The 21,418-nt window shown below is 37.8% G+C and overlaps 1 protein-coding gene across 1 annotated transcript; it reads right to left on the bottom strand.

Moving 5' to 3' along the window:
- Positions 1–2,575: 2,575 nt before the first annotated feature.
- LOC113044032 (bifunctional 3'-phosphoadenosine 5'-phosphosulfate synthase 1) lies at positions 2,576–20,588 on the bottom strand. Its single transcript, XM_026203621.1, has 12 exons — positions 20,351–20,588; positions 19,497–19,611; positions 19,161–19,396; positions 18,614–18,752; positions 15,258–15,376; positions 14,612–14,725; positions 14,365–14,476; positions 12,806–13,011; positions 8,613–8,748; positions 8,122–8,390; positions 6,514–6,743; positions 2,576–3,083 (listed from the first exon to the last, which is right to left on the bottom strand). Exons 1-12 carry the CDS (start codon positions 20,408–20,410, stop codon positions 2,945–2,947), a joined length of 1,875 nt encoding a protein of 624 aa, XP_026059406.1. The 5' UTR covers positions 20,411–20,588; the 3' UTR covers positions 2,576–2,944.
- Positions 20,589–21,418: the final 830 nt, after the last annotated feature.

The following is a 21,418-nucleotide window of genomic DNA, read 5'->3' on the forward strand; positions in this document are numbered from 1 at the left end:
AAAAAGTCACATTTTTTTCTTACAAAGATGTTGACTGTTAAATGTTTGCACATCTAGAGTCAAGACGACAATGAAAATCGAATTGGATTGTCTTCCCGCCACAATGATGTCAGTTCATGGGTGTCACAATTTTATAAAAATGTTTAATTTTAGTAAGAGGCGGCAATATGACATGAACATGAATTTGGTAATAATTAGTAATTTTAATAATTATTTTTATTCTCTAATGAACTTCATATCAATACAAATGGAAAATGTTTGACTGTTGTAGGTCAAGACGGTCAAAACCTATGAGCTGGAACGCTTTGAGATCTCAAAAAAGACATGAACTGTCTGCTGAATGATCCAAGACTCTGGAGTTTGTATACTTAGAAATAAACTCTAACGTGTATTTATTTGTCAGGAAAACACATGCTGTTCTGACAGAGACGTCTATCGTCAACAACAACAAATATATTGACCGCAATAATTTGTTGAAAATATCTTCACTAACCCATCTTTACATGTTAAGGATATTGTAATGATTTCCACATGATTTGATGCATTTACCTTTATGCATTTTCAGCACTGGAGGGAAGGTCAAACGGGCCCAGGCTCGAACCAGGTGTTACCAAAAGCCGCTTCCCTGTCTGTCATTATTAATAAAGCCTGTGTTAACTTAAAAGACACTGCTGAAGGAAAAAAAACAGTTGGCAGAAACATTTACAAGCATCATTTATCATACACATACACTGTTACGTGATTGACTGAATGCTACAAGTTGGGCACCCTTTGTATTGACATTTTTTCTGGCAAATTTAATTAAGACATAAGGCTGGTCTTGCGTCTCAATCGAAATAATTCAAGTGATCCCATAGGAATATAGGTAAACTGATGAAGAGGGAAAATGTAACTTTATACCAAGGCAAACGTTCACGTCATGTTCAGATTGAAGAGCTGTTCACTCATGTTGAAGGCGCCACTCGATGCGGATCACAGATCGAACAAGATCTGGCAGAGGACGTATGGAGAAAAACATGACGGCTGGCACATTTGGACGTTTCATCTCCAAGCAGGAATCAAAGGAGAGGGCAGGGTATTCCTGAAAGAGTCTGGATTAACCCTAGGTGTCCCACTTTCACAGGGGCGCGACCGCATCTGGAGGCCAGCTGGCTCTCTGCGTGTACTTTCTGATGTATTTCATTGACCTTGTACAGCAGTTGCACACGGCACTGTTTAACTACGGGAACTGGGGAAAATGTACGTTATGATGAGTGATTTTCATGCCTTTTCATATTTTTAGACAAGCGCAGACTTTTAATAATCAATGAAGCTGTTATTTGTGATTTTGTATTTTTTGGTGGAATGGTTTATTAAAGACACTGAGGTAAGAAGGACAATGCTGTTAAAAATAAACAGGTCAACTATGAATTGTAAACTGAAGAACATCTACATGAAAATCTTTCTATTCTAATACAACACAAAAAATCATAAAAATAAATACTACAAAAAATGCACCTAAAGACAAAGCTAAATAATTTTGTTCAACAAAACACTATATTCAGACAAAAGAATATCAAAACACTATGGATAGAAATGTTACAGATTAGACAGATGCTATTAAAGTAATGCCAGTAACTTCAAAAACAAACCTCACAGATTTCAATTGTTTTGCTGCTTTGCAAGCAAATTCCTTAAACAGCCGTCCAGGTTTAGAATAAAATGTTGCCAAAAATGAAGACAAAGATACTGTTGTCACCACACTCAGTTGAATAATCGTTGAATAAAACAATAGGGATTTTTCTAATGATATCAACCGTCACAACAACCGTATACAGTCCCATCCAGGCACACATTTTGGCTCCAACAATTGTTCACTGCTCAGTACATTAAGCTCCATCAACAGCAATTGAAATTATTTGATGGTAAGACAAAAAAAAAAAAAAAGGTTGACATTAGTGTACTTGCAATGTATTTTTGCATTTTTATATTCGTAAATACTAGTGCTGTCAAACGATTAAACTAAAAATAAAAGTTTTTGCTTACATGATATACGTCTGTGTACGGTGTATATTTACTATGCATATATAAATACACACACATTCAAGTATATATTTCAGATTTTTTTAAATATTTGTTTAGAATATAAATTATATAAACATGTAAATATTTTCAAAATATATACTGTATATGTGTGCATTTATATATACATAATAAACACAGTATACAAAAATATATTATGCAAACAAAAACTTTTATTTTGGATGCGACTAATCACGATTAATCGTTTGACAGCACTAATAAATACATTAGTTGTGCAGTGGGTCTACTTTTCTAGGTCTTTTGTTTGGATATTTCTCTATGCAAAAAGTCCTTTATTTTTGCACCAATTGTGCAAAGCGTCTCAGCTTTACTGATGTTACCGACTTCCGGGGGTTTCTAAAAAAAAAAATAAGAAAAAGTCCAAATCTATTTTTTTGTTGTACTTCTGTTGACAATACGTCATAAATGCTGTCAATAGAGCTCAACATGCATTAAAGCCAGAACAATGCTGTAAATATAACAGTTTCAATAAAAGCTCTTTAAGGCAAGTAGGGCAATTTTAAATGTACATGTTACCTTTTATCCAATTGTTACAGTGATTATGGAGTGTACAAGAATAGAGATGGCATAATTTGGCATAATCTTTACAGTATTGAAAACTTAAAATGCACCTTTCACAAGTCAACTCACATTTTTTTTTTTAACCGACAATATAAAAATGCTGCCATAAGACTCTGAACTATGAAACCGACAGTGATTTAATGAGGAAACAACATCCAAAACATTGCAAGAAGTCCTTTGGGTGGTCCCAGTGTTCAATCATTGTGTGTGTGTTTTATTTTTTACAAACCAAGAACTTCCTTTCCCTTCTTCCACTGTAACAGAATTGCTTCCACCTGTCTCTCCGCACCTGGAAACCTGCTTAGGCCTTCTCTAAAGACTGGTAGTATTCCTTGAGAACATTCCAGGCTTTGGGTGCCATGAAGCCTTCCGGAGGGTTCCGGCCTTCACGAGCCATCTTCCGCATACGGGTTCCTGAGATGAAGTCATAGTCCTGGTGTCTGGGTAAAATGAGACGGCAGAGGGAATGTTAAGATGTGCATGGTAAAGGGACAGTGTGGTACCCAATGTGATAAGAAAATGACAAAGAAACATAATCTCGGGGTTTGCGTCAGAGATAATAACAAGGTGTTGTACACTGCTCCTTTGTTCGAGACATTTCACTCTGGATGGAACCGTGCATTGTTCTCTGAAAAGAGCTCTATGATAAAATATGTTTTCTCAAGTGGCTCTTCAAGCCGTATAATTCCTTTCAACGGTGCAAAGACGAGGAGGTAAACAGGCTGACTTTACTTCTAGACAAAAAATAAATTAGCAAGAAAGAAATCTAAACTTCAGACCCATGTCATTAAATCCAAACTCTCGGCTACACGTTTTCATTTAAACAAATGCTTTGAAAATAAACAGAGTGCAAAACGTCTGATAAATAGAGTTAATTAGTCTCCAACTGCATGGATAAAACTCGAACACTAGTCTAAATACAATCCTCAACGGCTCCTACGGATTGGGTTTATTTGTTACGGATTAGTTGTTCTTCAATTAAGACGCAGACCTTAAGAAAACAAATTCACGCAGCGCAATGAATTTATAAATGTACACTGTTGCACTGCGCTTTCCTTATCGTAACCACATTCATTAAACTGTGTCGTTCACAGCAGCTCTTCAGTCTAGACAAGCAGTTTCATATGTGCTTATAATGTGGAATGTTGAATAATGCATTCGAACAAACCCAAGTATTTTGAATCAGTCAAGTCATTTTTATGGTATTGATAGTGTTTAGTAGGATTAAGTAGGTTAGGTCAGTAGGTTGTGTTTTTAATCAATTAATACTTCAATTCAGCAAGAATGCATTAAATTGATTAAAAGTGAAAGCAAAAAGTGACAACTATAATATTACAACATTTCCTAATTCAAATAAATGCAGTTCTTTTGTATTTTTTTAATCAAAATGTATCCTTAAGACATTGTGTGTCTTAATGTACCAACTTCTGAAAAGTACACACACACACACACACACACACACACAGGCATTCAGAACACCTAAGCAATCATCCAGTAGTAAGAGGCAAATATGATGCATTCTACTATTGGATGAACCGCCAAAAGATGGTTTATAGAATATTATCACCATTCCACCTGGTATTCACTTCAGTGGGGTGAAGGGGTGGAACACATAAACTCCAAATCCATAGAGAACAGTTAATATGAATTTAAATGAGAAACAGCTTGGACTGATTTGAGGCATTTTAGAAAAGGACTTCAAGGGGGATGGGCTGGCAATTAGGCTCAGCATCCATATTCGTCTTGAATTTGGCCAGGCCCAACACCCTGCTTAAGGAGTAGACAGAACGCCATAAATTTACTAAGGCGCCAAGCGGGACCCTTTGAAAGTCAGACGGAGTGTGAGTCTGCCACCCCAAAATCACCCCCCAACCAATATTTCGGTGGTCTTGCTGGGCCATATGAGGGAAGCGATGCCAGTAACCTCCAGTCTCACTGTCGCATGCTGCTCGACTTCACATATCAAGTTAAGCAATGATCTCAAGAAATAACTGCACCACTTAAAACATAGGTAAAGGAGTAATAATTCCAAAAATTGTCTCGTATTACTTTTTTCTTGCATGGAAGACAAAATGAGATGTTTTACAGATTGTTCAAGTTGCTCTTTATTAACTGCTTCAAATGTTTATATTCTTTACATTTAAAGAGTTTATATGAATTGCTATTATTTTGCTTATTTGGTGTAATCCAATGTGTCTATGTGGTTTAAGGTTCAAAAAACATTATTTTCTACATACTGTAGATTATTGTTTCTCCTCTATGCCCCCACCTTTTCTGAAACGCAACATTTTTTCAAAGCTCATCGATCTGAAAAGCGAGGTATACGCTGATTGGCCAGCTATCTAGTGCATTGTGATTGGCCGAATGCGTGTGATGGAAATGTTATGCCCCTTAACACTGTAATGCCGTGTGTCCTGGTGCAATGAGACATACACCAATAAAACCAATTACAAACGAGGCATTCACATATCGTGTCGAGTAAACATAAAACCATTTCTGCATTTGTGTTCAGAGAAACATCAAACAACAAGCTCTAACAGTTACTCTACACTGCTCAAAACTCGCATTTGAATCATCAGTGCAAATCCTTTACCTATGAAAATGTACTTATAGACTGTGAGTCAGAAGTGCCAGACTGTCCTTGCAATGTTTATCTAAATGCACAGCACACATCTGAATATTTGTGTTGAACTTTTCCAGAACAGTTTTGTAAATATAACTTAAATGTGCAATAGGAGATCTTGGAAAATGCTAACATTAGCCTGATAGCACTGAAAGGGAACGTCCCACCCTCCCTGCAATCGCTGTCCAAAATAAAAGTTACCCCTTCTTTCATTGTGTGAACATTTGGGCGGTGTTATGCAAATCTTCCCACATCGTGACGTAGACATGTGAGGGCATGTTAGAACGAGCCGTTTTAGGAAGGCATGGTTGACTTTTAACTTTGATAAAGAATATCTCTTTGGGTTTGAGACTTTAGTCTTTGCAACTTTACAGATCTTCTTTATGCACCAAGAGCTTGTAACACTCCAAAGAGATAAAGGAAATTTTTAAATCGTGTCATATGACCCCGTTAAACCCTAAGTGACCATAATGCACATAAATGATTCGTATAGATTATTTTCAGAGCTTTTTTTTTTTTTCTGGTCCATCTATTTAAAAGGTCTTTGTTGTTGTTGTTCTGCTTCTTCCATGGAAAAAAAAACAGTCATATATTGTTTTGGAATGACCTGAGGGTGAGTAATGGATACATTTTTTTTTTGTTAAATTATTCCTTTAAACTCCGTGTGGGATGAGCATTTGCAAAAAGATCATGCAACATTAAAAGTCCACTGTCTTTCTTCAAGTCAGTTTTGCTGCATGTTGACATGCTGCATGGTCTTCATCAAGGTTGACTGAAAAGCCTGTTCACTCGATAGCAGTGGGCGTTATTAATTGCAAGACGAGACATAGTGAAAATGCATGATTTTCGTTAGTCATCTTCTGCAGCATTTGCACAGGGCCAGAGGAATAATGGCAGATCTCCCCTTCTAAATGACTTCAAAGAACGGAGCAAATCCGTAGAATTTGGTGAAGGCACACAACAACAAAACATTTCCTGTTATTCTTGGCAATGCAGCTAGGAATCGAGGAAGCCTGACATGGAGGGAAGTTTGTACAGTGATAGATTGCTTGAAGATGTATAGAAGATAAATGTTCATGAAGTAAATTCATGCTTTCAGCGGTTGGTTTCAATTTGCAACTATCAATATACCCAAGTCTCAAATTTGATGAAATTAGTTGCTTAAAGATACTCGTCTTACTGAATTTGTATAGTTTTAATAGAACGGAAGGCAAATCTAAAGAGGAAAAAAAAAGATAAAAACTTACTTTTTGGGGTCATAAAAATCCATGGCCTTCTTGGCTTTATTGTAGGCTGCCACTTTGAAAGGCACAATTTCCAAGGATATGAGTCCAGGGGCCATGGTGAGAACTTTAGCCCCGTGGGAGGGCTCGTAGAGGTCTTTACCTGTGTCTGGGTGAGGCATTCCTGCGGGGTCACGGCCCACTATGTAAAAGTTGGCCCCAGCCACCATCCGGGCCCTACAGTGCCACTGCACCTGTTGAGAGCAGTTTGAATGTATTTTATGTTTACTTAAAAACAAATCTAACTAAGAGATAGTCCAAGCAGTTGACTTATGAATGAGAATTGGAGTTGTTGTTGAGCTTTGTGTGAGAAAAAGGCAAATTTTAAACCATTATTTGCTTAAAATCTTTCCCTCTGTTATAGCTCTGAAATGTCATTCACATTTGTGTATATTGAATATGGCATAACAAAATGTTCTCGCGACCAAATGCATGCGAATAAGATTTGAGAGCACCCACAATTGTAATTGACGTACAAGTCAAACAGATAGACATTAAAAAAAATCTGGAACAATCTGTGCTTAAGATTTTATTTCTGATAAACAATCCTGTGCTTAAAATTGGAAGAACATTGATCATGTAAACCAAATGCAAATGTGAAATTTTGTTTAATGGCACAGAGAAAGTGACGATTTAAAAAGAAAAACGTCAAACTTATAATTTCAAAATAAATGAAAACATCTCTTATTATGGACGCATGATTAGAATTGGGCTACATCACCTAAGCTAATTCTTTTCTGTGGAGTCAGTGTGTTTCCTGTGGGCTGCTTTGGTCTTAAGACTCGACTGCTCCCAATAAATTTTTTAATGTCCCAAGCCACATGATTAAAGAACAAGAGACTTCAAAATAGCCATGGAACACTACACCAGCAAAAGTTTGTGTGTGTGTGTGTGTGTGTGTGAGAGAGAGAGAGAGAGAGAGAGAGAGAATGTACTGGCTTCTAAACAATTTGGTTCTGTTTACAACTCTCTTGGAGACACAAATCAAATCACAAATCAGATGTGTGACGCCCACAAGAAGAGCCTGTCCCCGTTGTCTTCAGCCTCAAGCACAGGTTAGGTGGAACAGATCAGAAATCCAGTGCACCTCCAACAATTCATGGAGGAATGTGCCCTGTGCAAGCTTCCTCACCACTAACTTTCCATACGACTATTCACTGGCTTCAAATGCTGTTTTAATTATCATTCATAGTACAAAGTGCAATAAATAGAGCTTCTTTCTTTAAAATATTGCATATATCAAACAATTTCCAATTCCTGACGAATTCAAGTATGGGATACTTTAAGAATTACATATTGAGAAAGATCTCAAAAGCTACAAGGCTAATTTTAATCTGGTGTTTCAAAATGAGGAGCTAGCAGCTGCATTACAATAGGTCTGGGGAGGGGATGTATCAAGTTTTATTTTTTTTATGTGGTGAACATCATATCTTAAATAGATGACTAAATGTTCAAGATTCTCCACTAAAAGCAAGAAAATTGAAAAAATATAGTGACCAGCTGACTTTAAGTTATTATTTTAATGGGGTGCCTCAGGTATCTGTTCTCGGTCCTTTTTAAATTTACACTAACCTCTGTTGGGCCAGCGTACATCATCGGTGAAGGGAAAATGGCCACTATGGTGGAGTTGGGGTCAAGCAGTCCCTCCTCCAGTACAGCCGCATGCTGTTTCATGCGCCAGGCCAGCGGCACGTCATCATCTTTGGTCCAGCCACCCAATGGGTGAAGCAGAAGCACGGGTCGACGATAGCCACGTTCAATTAGACGCCGATGTGTGTCCTGCATGAGTAGCGCATGGCCATTATGCACTGGGTTCCGCAGTTGGAAGGCAAAGACGGCATCTAAAAATGAGAGAAGAGTGTTTAATATTTCAAAACTTGCCCTATTTACAATTGTATTGCAGCAATATATGGATGAATGCAAGTCTAGGACAATACAAATCCATTAATGAAATTGTATGTCTGTGTGACCTGCTACGGTTCGAGACCAAGACAACTTCTACCTCACAAAATAATAGTCACAATCAGGTCGAAGGGAGCAACTCTTTGAGTGAAGCTCCATACCTGCATTCATCTCTTTAAACTTCTGCTTAAGTTCGGTTGGTGTGAGCCTGTAACTATCCAGCCCATCATTCCAGTAGATCCGATCCAGCACCTGGAGATCACCTCCAACCAACCAATCTCCGCTCTCCATCACCATCTGCCAAAGGTTAGACCATCAGGATAAACAACAACGATCATCTGTACAATCCTGTTGGAAAAACTATCATAATTTGCCCCGTCTCTTTGAGGCAGGAGGAACATAAGGAACCCTTCAGATTCTGAAACCAAATGATGCATGCAAGAACATACTGACTTAAACTCTCAACATGTTGTAATAAAGTGGTCTTACATAGCTATTGAATAAAGTCTTGTCTACAGTCTTCTTCTGGCCACAAACCAGCCACAAAGACAGAAAAAAAAACGGTTTAAATTTGCCAACCACATTTGGTTCTGAAAACATACTAAAATCAAACAAAACTATGCATTTCAAAAATATGATTTGTGATTTGTACAACCCAACAGGCTTTTCCTTAAAAGTACTCATTGTAGCAGCCTATGACCTTACATAGACCTTACAGTTTTGTTTCCCTGTACAAGTTGAATAATTCTAGTTAGAAAGCTCTAGTCTACAAGCTCTTTTCTACAGAGTTCCATTTAAAACCAGGAATTACAATCCCTCTATATAGTGATCTATTATATCAGGCTACAACTCTCGGCTGCTTCTGCTAATATTTTGCCTTCAGGAGGTCCTCGCTGGCATTCATTGCGCCGGTAACTTGGCCAGGGTTAAAAAGCAGTACAGTATGGTGAGAATTCCACAGCTCTCAGCAGATTCAGGGCCACTAGGATGGAGCATACCATTTCACAACCCCAGACGTTCATCTATTGATTTGACTTGACAGCAGCACTGGTGGCAAGAGAACTTTATTTGCAAGTATGTGATCATATTAAGAAAACTTGGAGAGTTCTGAAAGCGGTGAATGTTAATAAAACTCTTCATCCACTGCATTGCTTTTGCATTTGAAGACTGAATGCATGTGCAGCTGTCATTTGCTGGCCACAGTATAGCAACAGTAGCAGCCGTTTATTTAATTTATGTTGCAGAGCCTGGCAATGGAAAAACTCAATGAGTGATCTGTTGGCACCAATCGCATCTATACAGTAAATCAACTCTATTAGCTGTCATAGAAAATAGCAGAGCACTAGTTGATCACTGTACCCCTTTCAATGAGGGAAAAAAACAAAAAACAAAACATTGATAATGCAATTAGGTAAATGCTCTCGAGTCTGGTTAACATCCCCCTGCACCAAACCCTGAATGTGGATTCAGCTGTCAGACTGACAGCCGAAATAAACAGGAAAAGTGTATTTACCTCACATAATGGAGGCCAGTTTTACAGTCCTGCTGATTGACACGCTTCAGCAGAGAGAGTTTAACATGCACACCAGAAACAGTCAAATAATGAGATGAACGATTCTATGAACATACTATATTCTCATCTCACATATATTCATATTTTACACATACAGATTCATAAAATCAAATTCCAGATTCATAAGCTCAATAACATTCGCAAGCCATTTTCCGCAAACAATTTTGGTTCAATTAAAAACAATAAATATATAAATTATGACCAGTAACCTGATATTTAAATTTTATCCCGTTCCAACTAGAACAATTTAGAACTATAATAAGAAGAAGAATTATGCACACCAGATAAAATAAATGGTTTAAAACTCCACATATCAATTCAGGCATGACAAGATCATAAAGTACACCAAGAAAAATGCATATTCATTTTGAGATTTGCTTGTTATTGGATGATTGAATGAGTGTTTTACTGTGTGCATGCAATTTCTTTCTTTGGTCTATGGATGGGTTTATTTGTGACCAAAGGCAAGCAGACAGACCGGGCCATTCCAGAGTCCGAAAGCTCTCCGTTGGCGCCCATTAGAGCAAGCTGGAGCAGAGCGGAGCCATTAAAGTCCACCTAAGCTCACAATCCCTACTTACAGATGGAAACAATTGTTCAGTATTTACTCTGCGAGATTTGTAAGAGGAAGGTGAGGGGAGAGGAGGGGAGGACAGCGCCACTTGCCTAAACACGGTTTAAATAGAACGCAGGGCGAGAAATCCAACTAAAACACATGTGTGAAATGAAGGAGGTCGAGGAATAACGAGATTACTAAAGCGGAGGCTGAGAGAGTGAGACCTTGTTTCCATAGACCCACGAAGAGGGCATCACGGCTCTGTCTTCTGTCAGAGCGCAGTCCAAGGAAAGCTTGGCAATGCAACCGCACAAAGCCCTATTAAAGCATCAGGTCAGCTGTTTCTCGCTAGACATCCATGACTGTACCTTCAAAAAATGGGACATAAGTGGAAAATCTCTTCTTTTAAATACAATTACAGACACAAACCAAACTTCATTTTAGAAGAAAATGTCCCTGGGATAACTCACAGTCACGATGTCCTTTCTTAGGTGTCTTTTAAGAAACAGTAGATTTAAGCTTTAATGTCTTTAGTGCAACACTGCCGGTTGAGTTTCAGATCAAGAGCAAAGCAAGAGCAATAATATTTGCTTATAAACATCACTAAAGGGACATGAAGCAACCGTCATGTATTCCTATAAAGTGTGCTCAGTCTCAGACAGGTGGAAAGTGATGCATTAATGGATCATGCTGCTGAATCACTGTGATTCTGCTTTCTTTTTAACATGTATGTGGTCTAAACAGTGCTCGCATTCACGGCCTGCATATAATCGGGACTTTCCAGGTGGTTTGTGAGTCAGAAAAGAAAGATAAGGGAGGGAGCTGACAACAAAAATTAGATACAGAATGATGTTAATCATTTCCAACTGCTTACATAAGTTGATAGAAATATTTTATCAACAATTTTATCCTAACCAGCATCAAGTCTATGGTTACGTTAACATGCATGTGGTTACAGAGCACAACAAAATCTCATTAGTCCAAAATCAAGCTCCACACTGTTGTATAGGTGCATTCACAACACATCAGAATTAGTTCAATTCTGAAAGAATAATTTCAACGTAATAATACGAGACTTGGAAACGGTTTTGGCACTTGCTATGTGAACACAAAAGAATTAGGAAAAAGATTTAGAAAAAAAAAATTGCAGGCCAATTTAACCTTTTAAATAGTCACTTGTACTGTTTGACCACATAGGAAATAGTGTGAAGCAAATGTTATCTAATGGAAACATCTGGTACAGCATCAAAACTTATTTTCATTTTTGAGATATCAACCTCAAATTTGGAACATAACCTGTTTAGATTATGGCTTTGATTTTCACACAATTTTAGAGTAAAACATGTTTAGAAAACACATTTCAAATAAAATTTTAAATAAATAAAATACCATTTGTTTTTTACGTTTCACTTTACCTTTTTCACTTCAGCAATAATCTCTATATATATAAAGACACCAAACTGCTCAAAGTAATTTAAGGACAGTTTATGTTTGAAATTTTGCATGCCCAAAATGTAGTTAATAGTTACCCCTTTATAATTGGTAAAAAATGTATCATATAATTTAGTAATGAATATATATTAACATACGAAACATTAACGAAAAAAAAAAAAAAAACAGTCATTTTTGAGCAGCACCAGAAGTTTAGGACATTTCCAACTTGTAAAATGTAACAATTACTTGTAAAAATCTAAATTTGCTTCGAGCTTCTACTTCCTCAACACCATGTGGAAGCACTTAAAATGGCAGTGGCTTTAACATTACAATGTAGTTATTTTGTAATATTTCTAATAACTTCTATAATTGACTACTGTAAATGTCTTAATTATACAATAACAATTTAAAAAGCAAACAAAAAGACATACAATGCAGTTTAATTTTGCTAGCGGCGTTAAACACCGATCTACTGTACCACGAAAACACTACGTTTATTAACAAGACGTTTGCACAACTTCTTGGATTGAGTTTTTCTTCTATTGATTGCTCGAATTATACCAACTCATTTGGAAATAATAGTGTTGAAATTTAAACGCAGAATTCCGAGTTCTAATAAGCGAGTTTCAGAGAAGAGTAATTACAGTAATCTAGTAATTACAATCAATCAAATACGTTCTAAATGACTGTGATTGTGTCACATCATGCAGAACTTTTACTTGTTCACTTTTGTTAGGAAACTGTTAGTAATCTTCTAATCATACAGGTATTGTCTATATTGACCCCCTGACCTTGATGTGAGGATGATCCTTGCATGTGGTGCCCCACTGCCGCGCACAGCGCTCTTCCTTGCGATGTTCGTAGAACTCTGGGTTTCGCAGTATCGCGACCCTCTGACCACCGTAGGCCAGCGCAAACGCAGTGCTGCCATCCAGACGCTCCTTATCAGCACCGGAGATGGGGAGGACCACTGGCACCGACAGGTTAATAACCCCACCTATAAACAGAGGACAGATGCACAGTACATATATCAACCAGACTGGGGCCAGACCGAGTCCTATGACCTATGGGGCAAGATAAGAGAAAGAACCCTTGAATGTGAAAGTGATGAGTTTTCTAAGAAAGTTAGAGGTCTGACACCTTGATTGAAGCAATATGAGCGGGAAGCTTTTAAAATCCATTTTCAGGATCAAACACACACACACACACACACACATCATAGCAGAAACAGCTGTTTTCCATTAGAAAGAGCCCAGCGAGCATCCCATTTCAGCTCAATCCAAATTAAACTAGTATTAGGCCGCAACCTGCACAAATCTGTCCGCTTCATAAAAATGGCAGTCTGGTCCAACAAGTGTCCAACTGGGCTAACTGTAAGGATCAAAACAATAAGACAAGGTGTGATGTACAGTAATCGAGTTTAATGACACTGCTGATGTAATGCATGGACACCTAATGGCTTTCTTTTGCTGTATCCTGTCATAACTAAAACTAAAGATCTACTAGGTCCACTTTTTATCTTAATAGGTGTGTGTGTGTGTGTGTGTGTGTGTGATGTGTGTGTGAGTGTCAATGCATAGCTTGGATGCATATTTGAATACTAGGCAAGACAACACACAGCAGAGCGTTATGAGGCTGTAAAACTAAATTGACACATTTTGGAAACTCAAGCTTGATGTGGGAAATTGCTGTAATTACCCGGTCCTATAAATGCGAGGACCGCATTATGGTTTTAAAAAGCCATTCGCACATTTGTCGTTCTTGTAATCAAAAAGGTGCCGACTTTTTATTTCAGATGATCGGGTTTCTGAAACTGGCTTGAGAGCATGCAATCAACATCACCCAAGCCACCATTAAAACTATAATAGCTCTTTTATTTCTACCACTAATTAACATTTAAAATCCACTTTCTGAGGCTTTCAGATTCCCTCACTGAAATGAAATGTTTTCTTTGCGATTGGACCCCAATTCTGAGTTGTTCTCCTGATTCTAACCAGAAAGATTAGTTGATTACTAGTAGGTTCTTGTTCACCTCCTTGAGTTGGGTTTCTTCATGCTCTATCTGATGTTGGTTTCCAATCAATTTGCTTAAGTTTTCTGTTCTAAATAAATGTGCAAAATAACTCAAAAACGCGTTTCTCCACTCTGTCATTGTCAGTTAAAATAAAATGATTCAGTGAATGCAAACAAGTGGAAAAGATCATGCACTTCTGAATGTATTAGTGGCTGACAGGAAAAGGTGCATTGCACTGTCAAACATCACCATCTAGTGGTGCATTCAGATGACAGTGCATGAAAAAGAGATCCATGCCATGAGAAGACACAAGATCACACAGGGTCATATGTTTACCATCAAGCAGACAGTTGAAGTGTAGACACTGCAGGTACTCGCTCTCCCTCATGAAGCCGTTCAGAGGAGTAGCCCAGCCCTCAGCGAGCACCTGAACCCACTGCATGTCCACCTAACACACCAACACAGACCACACATTAGCTGCTAGGATGTACACAAGTCATGCCTTATTAAGTCATAATGTATGTGCAAACCATTTTCAAGAGTTTAAACCTGTATTTGAGTGACACACGAAGAGAGAAGATACCTTAGTGATCTCCACTGCTGGAAGAGTCTCTGCATCAGCCTTTGCCAAGTCCAGCTTGTTCTCCTGCACATAGAGCTCCTTGACCTCGTAGGATGCGTCCACAGGAACTATGTCCTGCAAACAGTCAAAACATTATCAGACAGAGATCACTGTCATTTATTTCCAAGTCTGATGAAGGGATAAGAGACACTGCTAAGCCAACTTGCAACTTTGTTTGAAAGAATGAGTGTTGAAGTACAACTGTGGTTTGAGTTCATCAAATATGTATGTCACGATAGAGTGCACAGAAAAATATCCCATCATGTAATGTGATAATGACTTTAATGTGGTTAAGGCACAAAAACTTCAGTTTGAGGCCATATTTAAAATATGATGGTTAAATGCATGAAGGCATCAAAAAGTCAATTTATTTAATTAATTAATTTTATCTAAAAATAGAATTGCCGTCTTGTCGTCATCACAGAAATGCATTCATTTAGCCATGAGTTGCCACTGCTAAATAAACTACAGTTCAGATGTTTGGCAGTACGATTTTAATTTTTTTTGAAGAAGAACTAAATAGTTTTATTCAGTAACCTATGCATTATTTTGTAAACCAAGCGAGACATTTAGATCACTGTAACATGAATGAGAGGAGGGAACTTACCCTCTCCTGCAGGAGGTCCAGTAGCTGCTGGATGCATTCGTTCACATTGCAAGAATCCGTCTTCAGTACCAGTTCAGGGGCCTCTGGCTTCTCATACTCAGAGTCTATTCCAGTGAACCCTGAGGACAACAGGAGAAACCTGTTAGATTACAAACCCAATTCATTCACCAGCAGAAACAGACATACTATGAATGCACTTCATGAAAACAAGTTTTCATTCAGTAGGACTTGAAGCAGTTTAGTTCTTAGTAGTGCTGAAAAGATTTGGTGTTTTCTTCCACTGTGTAAAGCAGCTCAGATGCATTGAGCATGTATCAGTTAACATGTACATGAGAAAGACACTTCCTGCTATAAACCTTAATCGTTTTCATCACAAAATGTGGGCAGCTTTCAGATTTGCATCTTTTGTGTATGTGATTTGTGTCACCTGATTTACCCTTACTTATTCTGCAGCTCCACAGCAAAAGAAATTAAATCTAACAACAACAGCAGGAAACACAGTCACAGTCATCACCTACCAGAAACCTGCTTTGCAAGAATCACCCCAAAAGGCTTGTGATGAATCACCACTGAACTGCTCAAGATGTTTGGTGACAGCGTGACCACTCAAAGACCTTAAGCTTACTCTCAAACTACTCACACAATGGTAAAATCACAATTGTGCTTCCCGATATGAAATGCTACGCACATACGCAATAAGCCCACAATCTCCAATTTTAAACATTTTGCAAAAAATGTAAGAACGCTTGTCTTGTCTCGTTTAATCATTTCCCATATTTCTGCACATATACAGGTCCTTCTCAAAAAATTAGCATATTGTGATAAAAATTCATTATTTTCCATTATGAAATGATAAAAATTTTACTTCATATATTTTAGATTCATTGCACACCAACTGAAATATTTCAGGTCTTTTATTGTTTTAATACTGATGATTTTGGCATACAGCTCATGAAAACCCAAAATTCCTATATCAAAAAATTAGCATATCATGAAAAGGTTCTCTAAACGAGCTATTAACCTAATCATCTGAATCAACTAATTACTGCTGTCTGCTGTCCAGAAGGCCATCATTGACACCCTCAAGCGAGATGGTAAACACAGAAAGAAATTTCTGAACGAATGGGCTGTTCCCAGAGTGCTGTATCAAGGCACCTCAGTGGAAAGTCTGTGGGAAGGAAAAAGTGTTGCAAAAAACGCTGCACAACGAGAAGAGGTGACCGGACCCTGAGGAAGATTGTGGAGAAGGACCGATTCCAGAGCTTGGGGGGACCTGCAGAAGCAGTGGACTGAGTCTGGAGCAGAAACATCCAGAACCACTGTGCACAGGCGTGTGCAGAAAATGGGCTACAGAGAAGCAGCACTGGACTGTTGCTCAGTGGTCCAAAGTACATTTTTCGGATTTAAGCAAATTTTGCATGTCATTCGGAAATCAAGGTGCCAGAGTCTGGAGGAAAAACTGGGGAGAAGGAAATGCCAAAATGCCTGAAGTCCAGTGTCAAGTACCCACAGTCAGTGATGGTCTGGGGTGCCATGTCAGCTGCTGGTGTTGGTCCACTGTGTTTTATTAAGGGCAGGGTCAATGCACCTAGTTATCAGGAGATTTTGGAGCACTTCATGCTTCCATCTGCTGAAAAGCTTTATGGAGATGATTTCATTTTTCAGCATGACCTGGCACCTGCTCACAGTGCCAAAACCACTGGTAAATGGTTTACTGACCATGGTATTACTGTGCTCAATTGGCCTGCCAACTCTTCTGACCTGAACCCCATATAGAATCTGTGGGATATTGTGAAGAGAAAGTTGAGAGACGCAAGACCCAACACTCTGGATGAGCTTAAGGCTGCTATCGAAGCATCCTGGGCCTCCATAACACCTCAGCAGTGCCACAGGCTGATTGCCTCCATGCCATGCCGCATTGAAGCAGTCATTTCTGCAAAAGGATTCCCGACCAAGTATTGAGTGCATAACTGAACATAATCATCTGAAGGTTGACTTTTTTTTGTATTAAAAACACTTTTATTTTATTGGTCGGAAGAAATATGCTAATTTTTTGAGATAGGAATTTGGGGTTTTCATGAGCTGTATGCCAAAATCATCAGTATTAAAACAATAAAAGACCTGAAATATTTCAGTTGGTGTGCAATGAATGAATATATGAAAGTTAAATTTTTTTCATTACATTATGGAAAATAATGAACTTTTATCACAATATGCTAATTTTTTGAGAAGGACCTGTAGGTCACACAAATCAAGAGAATGCTTTGGGTTTGTTGACACAGCACTTTAGGACAGACAGTCCTATTGACTACTGACCATTTAGAGATTCAATTTGAGACATAAAACACAGCGTATCTACATCAAAAGAGTGAGTAAAAATTAGGGCTGTGTGATTAATCGAAATCTAAATAAAATCGCGTTTTGAGTGTGCGCAATTTCTAAATCGCTTTATAGCACAATTTTCCGCAGCCCGACCTCCCGCAGTATGTTATCTGAACCAATCAGGATGCAGCGCACCTAAGTGGAGCGCGAGAACAGAGTAGACTGGGCATATGCCTAACTTCAGGTTCACGCACTCTGTCTGTGATGCGTAACCTCTTTTCGTAACCTTGATGCGTTCACACTGCACGCGTTAAAAAGATGAGAACAGAAAAGGTTATAAATAGAAAGGTGCGAAAGGTTTAGTATCTTGCGCATAAGCACAGAGAGAGTTGTGAGTGCACAGGACACAGGTTGAATGAGAGGAGACACGTTGTAAGGCAGCGTGTATCTGAGCCTTATACAGTCTATGATCTGAGCACGCGCATCTGGTTTTGTTAACAAAGCAATGGAAATCTGCGTGCGAGCGGATAGATTCACGCTCATGCATTATTTTAATGTGCTTTCGCATTACAATAATGTGCTCTCATTGCTGCTTCTGAAACGCGTACACATAACTTACTGTATACGCACTGCAGATGGAGTACGTGTGGCCCTTGGGCAATAAATATATTGGGCAAAACATGTAACACCTGAGGCACCACTACAGTGAGCTTTATGACCAATGCATGGCAAAAAACATCCCTGAACACGGGTTTTATTTTATTTTTTTATTATAATTTTTTGCCATATGTCTAGATTTTGTTTGACATCTTTACTTAGTGATTATTTTGACTTAAGTCTGTTCTAGAGACATGTTACAACTTTTTGATAAAGCTCTCATTGATTATCTTTTGGAAATATGTTTCAAATTTATACTGAATGCATTTATGACTGTAAAGCATGCCTGTGCGTGTCAAAACCGTGATATGTTTTTTTTGTCCATATCCATTACAGCCCTAGTAAAAATAAGCATATTCGGACACATATTTTGTTACCTCTGATTTCTCCAGCTCTAGCTCTCTTATAGAGACCCTTCACATCTCTCTGCTCACACACATCCAGAGGGGCATCTACGAACACCTCAAAGAATGGAAGGCCAGCAGCTTCATGGATCTTCCTTGCATTCAGACGATCCTGAGAACATACAGCAGACAACAACGGATTCAACATTTAACTTTATAAAGCTTACTGCATCGAAGTTGAGACATGCAGGTATCTCAAAGGCAAGTACATCTCCCTTCAGGGTACGTGTGTGTTTTAGCTGTGGAATCCATAATGATTTTTATAGAGTAAATGTGAGAATAAGACAAACACTTCCTGGACTGAGGCAACTGAGGTTTACTTTGAATATCTTTACATGCATATTGAATGTTTCAGTTTGGGTTTCAAGAACGAGCTCCATATTCTCCTATATCAGACTAGCCATGAACCATAAAATCCTGACTATAACAGAAAATATAAAACATTCAATTTTTCTGAATATTATTTCATATGTCAGGCTTTACATGGTTATACACACACAAAGTTCTGCATGTTTCTCACCCTGCTGTATGGGGAAATGAAGCTGGCGATGCACACAAGCCCAGCGTCAGCAAACAGTCTTGCCACTTCTGCGATACGACGAATGTTCTCCTCGCGGTCTTCAGGGCTGAAGCCCAGGTTCTTATTGAGGCCCTGCCTGATGTTATCTCCATCCAGAGTGTAGCAGGGGATGCCATGACACACCAGATACTCCTCCAGAGCCATGCTGACCGTCGTCTTACCCGCGCCAGACAACCCTGAGGATGCAGAACAATGGGTATTTTCAGATATAGGCATGATAGAAACATCAAGTTTTTAATTTTCCAAAATAACAGAAGAAAGGGGTTGATAGAGTACCTGTAAGCCACACCGTGCATCCTCGAAATCCTCCTCTAGTGCCGACGACCTGGCCACGCTTGTTTCTACTCACATGATGGGCTTGATACGTCACATTGGTGGCTCTTTGCATCCCCTGCACAAATTGTAGGAAACACATTTACATCACATTCACAAAGACCTCCTGTTTGACTGACGTACTGTAAGTGATATATAGCCTGAATGCACTGTTATTTACTTTGGATAAAAACGTCTGCTAAATGCATAAATGTAAATGTAATAAATTAAATACTTAAAGAGAGTGTTTTCTTTCGGTAAAATTTTCAGTTAAAATTTGTATGTTGTATTGCACACATCTCTTGGTGTTATTTTTATTATATATAACAATATAATAATAATAATAATAATAATAATAATAATAATATAAGTTATAATTATTTTGTTATATATGCATATATAAATGAAAAAAAAAAGTTTAATGCCATAATACATATACTAACTAAATAAATTGCAGTATCATGGTACCATGCCCAAACATGGTCATCTTTATTGATGATATTCAAAACTATTGCACAGACCTATAAATCAAAAACAGTTTATAGTAACACTGATATAGAACGTGGTATTAAATGATTACCATATCTATGTACCATGGTATTTACATACTCCAAAGAATACCATAGTATGTTACACGTCCTAGAAGCCATGTTAGTATCGTAGTAAATGTCCAAAAAGTGCTTGTGCTGCCTAGAAATACTGTCTAGGTGGGCAGCACACTAGGTAGTAAGACACAAGTAATATCTACGCATAAAATGATTACGTTGTAACTGAACACATCAGTAATGCAACATATTCATCCGCTAACAGATACTCACCCAGCTCTCGGGCGCGTTACTCAGCTTCTGCTTCTTACTCGAGTTACCAGATGTCTCCATTCTAACCCGCTGAATTCACACTTGATGGATAAACGAATAAGATAGTGTGATATATATTCGAAGGAGATGTTTTAATGGAGTGCCGGATCCACTGTGTCTGTGTATTGAAGCCCAAAGGATTACAGGCTGCGGCACGGGAAGTGATGGAGGCCCGGTTAAGTCCCGCCTCCCACGCGTCAAGTCTCCGCCTACTAGTCCATTGGATTGGCCGGAATGACATCAGAGCCGATCATGATTGGACAATTGAAAAGTCGTTCATATAGCCGTGGAAACCAAACAAACAAGTATCAGTTTTTATTTATTTATTTATTTATTTATTTTAGTTAATTCTTCTCTTATACATGTTTATGGTTTTTAATATCACTACTAGTATATTTTTATATGTGTGTATTTAACGTTGACATTTTTTATTCATTGTATAACTTATTAATTACATAATATAAATTACATGTTTTGAAAGTTTAAACCGTGTGTGTGTGTGTGTATGTATATATATATATATATATATATATATATATATATATATATAATGTGTGTGTGTGTGTGTGTGTGTGTGTGTGTGTATCTATATATCTATCCATCTATCTATCTATCTATCTATCTATCTATCTATCTATCTATATATATATATATATATATATATATATATATATATATATATATATGCTACAATGTATATATATATATATATATATATATATGCTACAATGTATTTTTTAGGTTAAAATGTATGTCACAACTCTAACAGTGTTTTTGCAGTTACATACTACTTAATTACATTGTCCTGTGATGAAGCATATAAAAACAGTATGAAAAAAGTGGTAGAAATAGAATTAATGTCCTCCCATGTACAGTGATTTTATTTTTATAAGAGACATGCTTCATAGTGGTACAACACAACTATATACCAAAATAAAATAAAAAAAAGTTATACAATACAACGATGTACAAAGTGTACACAATGTAAGAATCACCACCTCCACATTGATGCCAATAGGATTAATTGGC

Source organism: Carassius auratus, chromosome 26 (genome assembly GCF_003368295.1).
Source record: "Carassius auratus strain Wakin chromosome 26, ASM336829v1, whole genome shotgun sequence".
NCBI classification, from domain to species: Eukaryota; Metazoa; Chordata; class Actinopteri; order Cypriniformes; family Cyprinidae; genus Carassius; species Carassius auratus.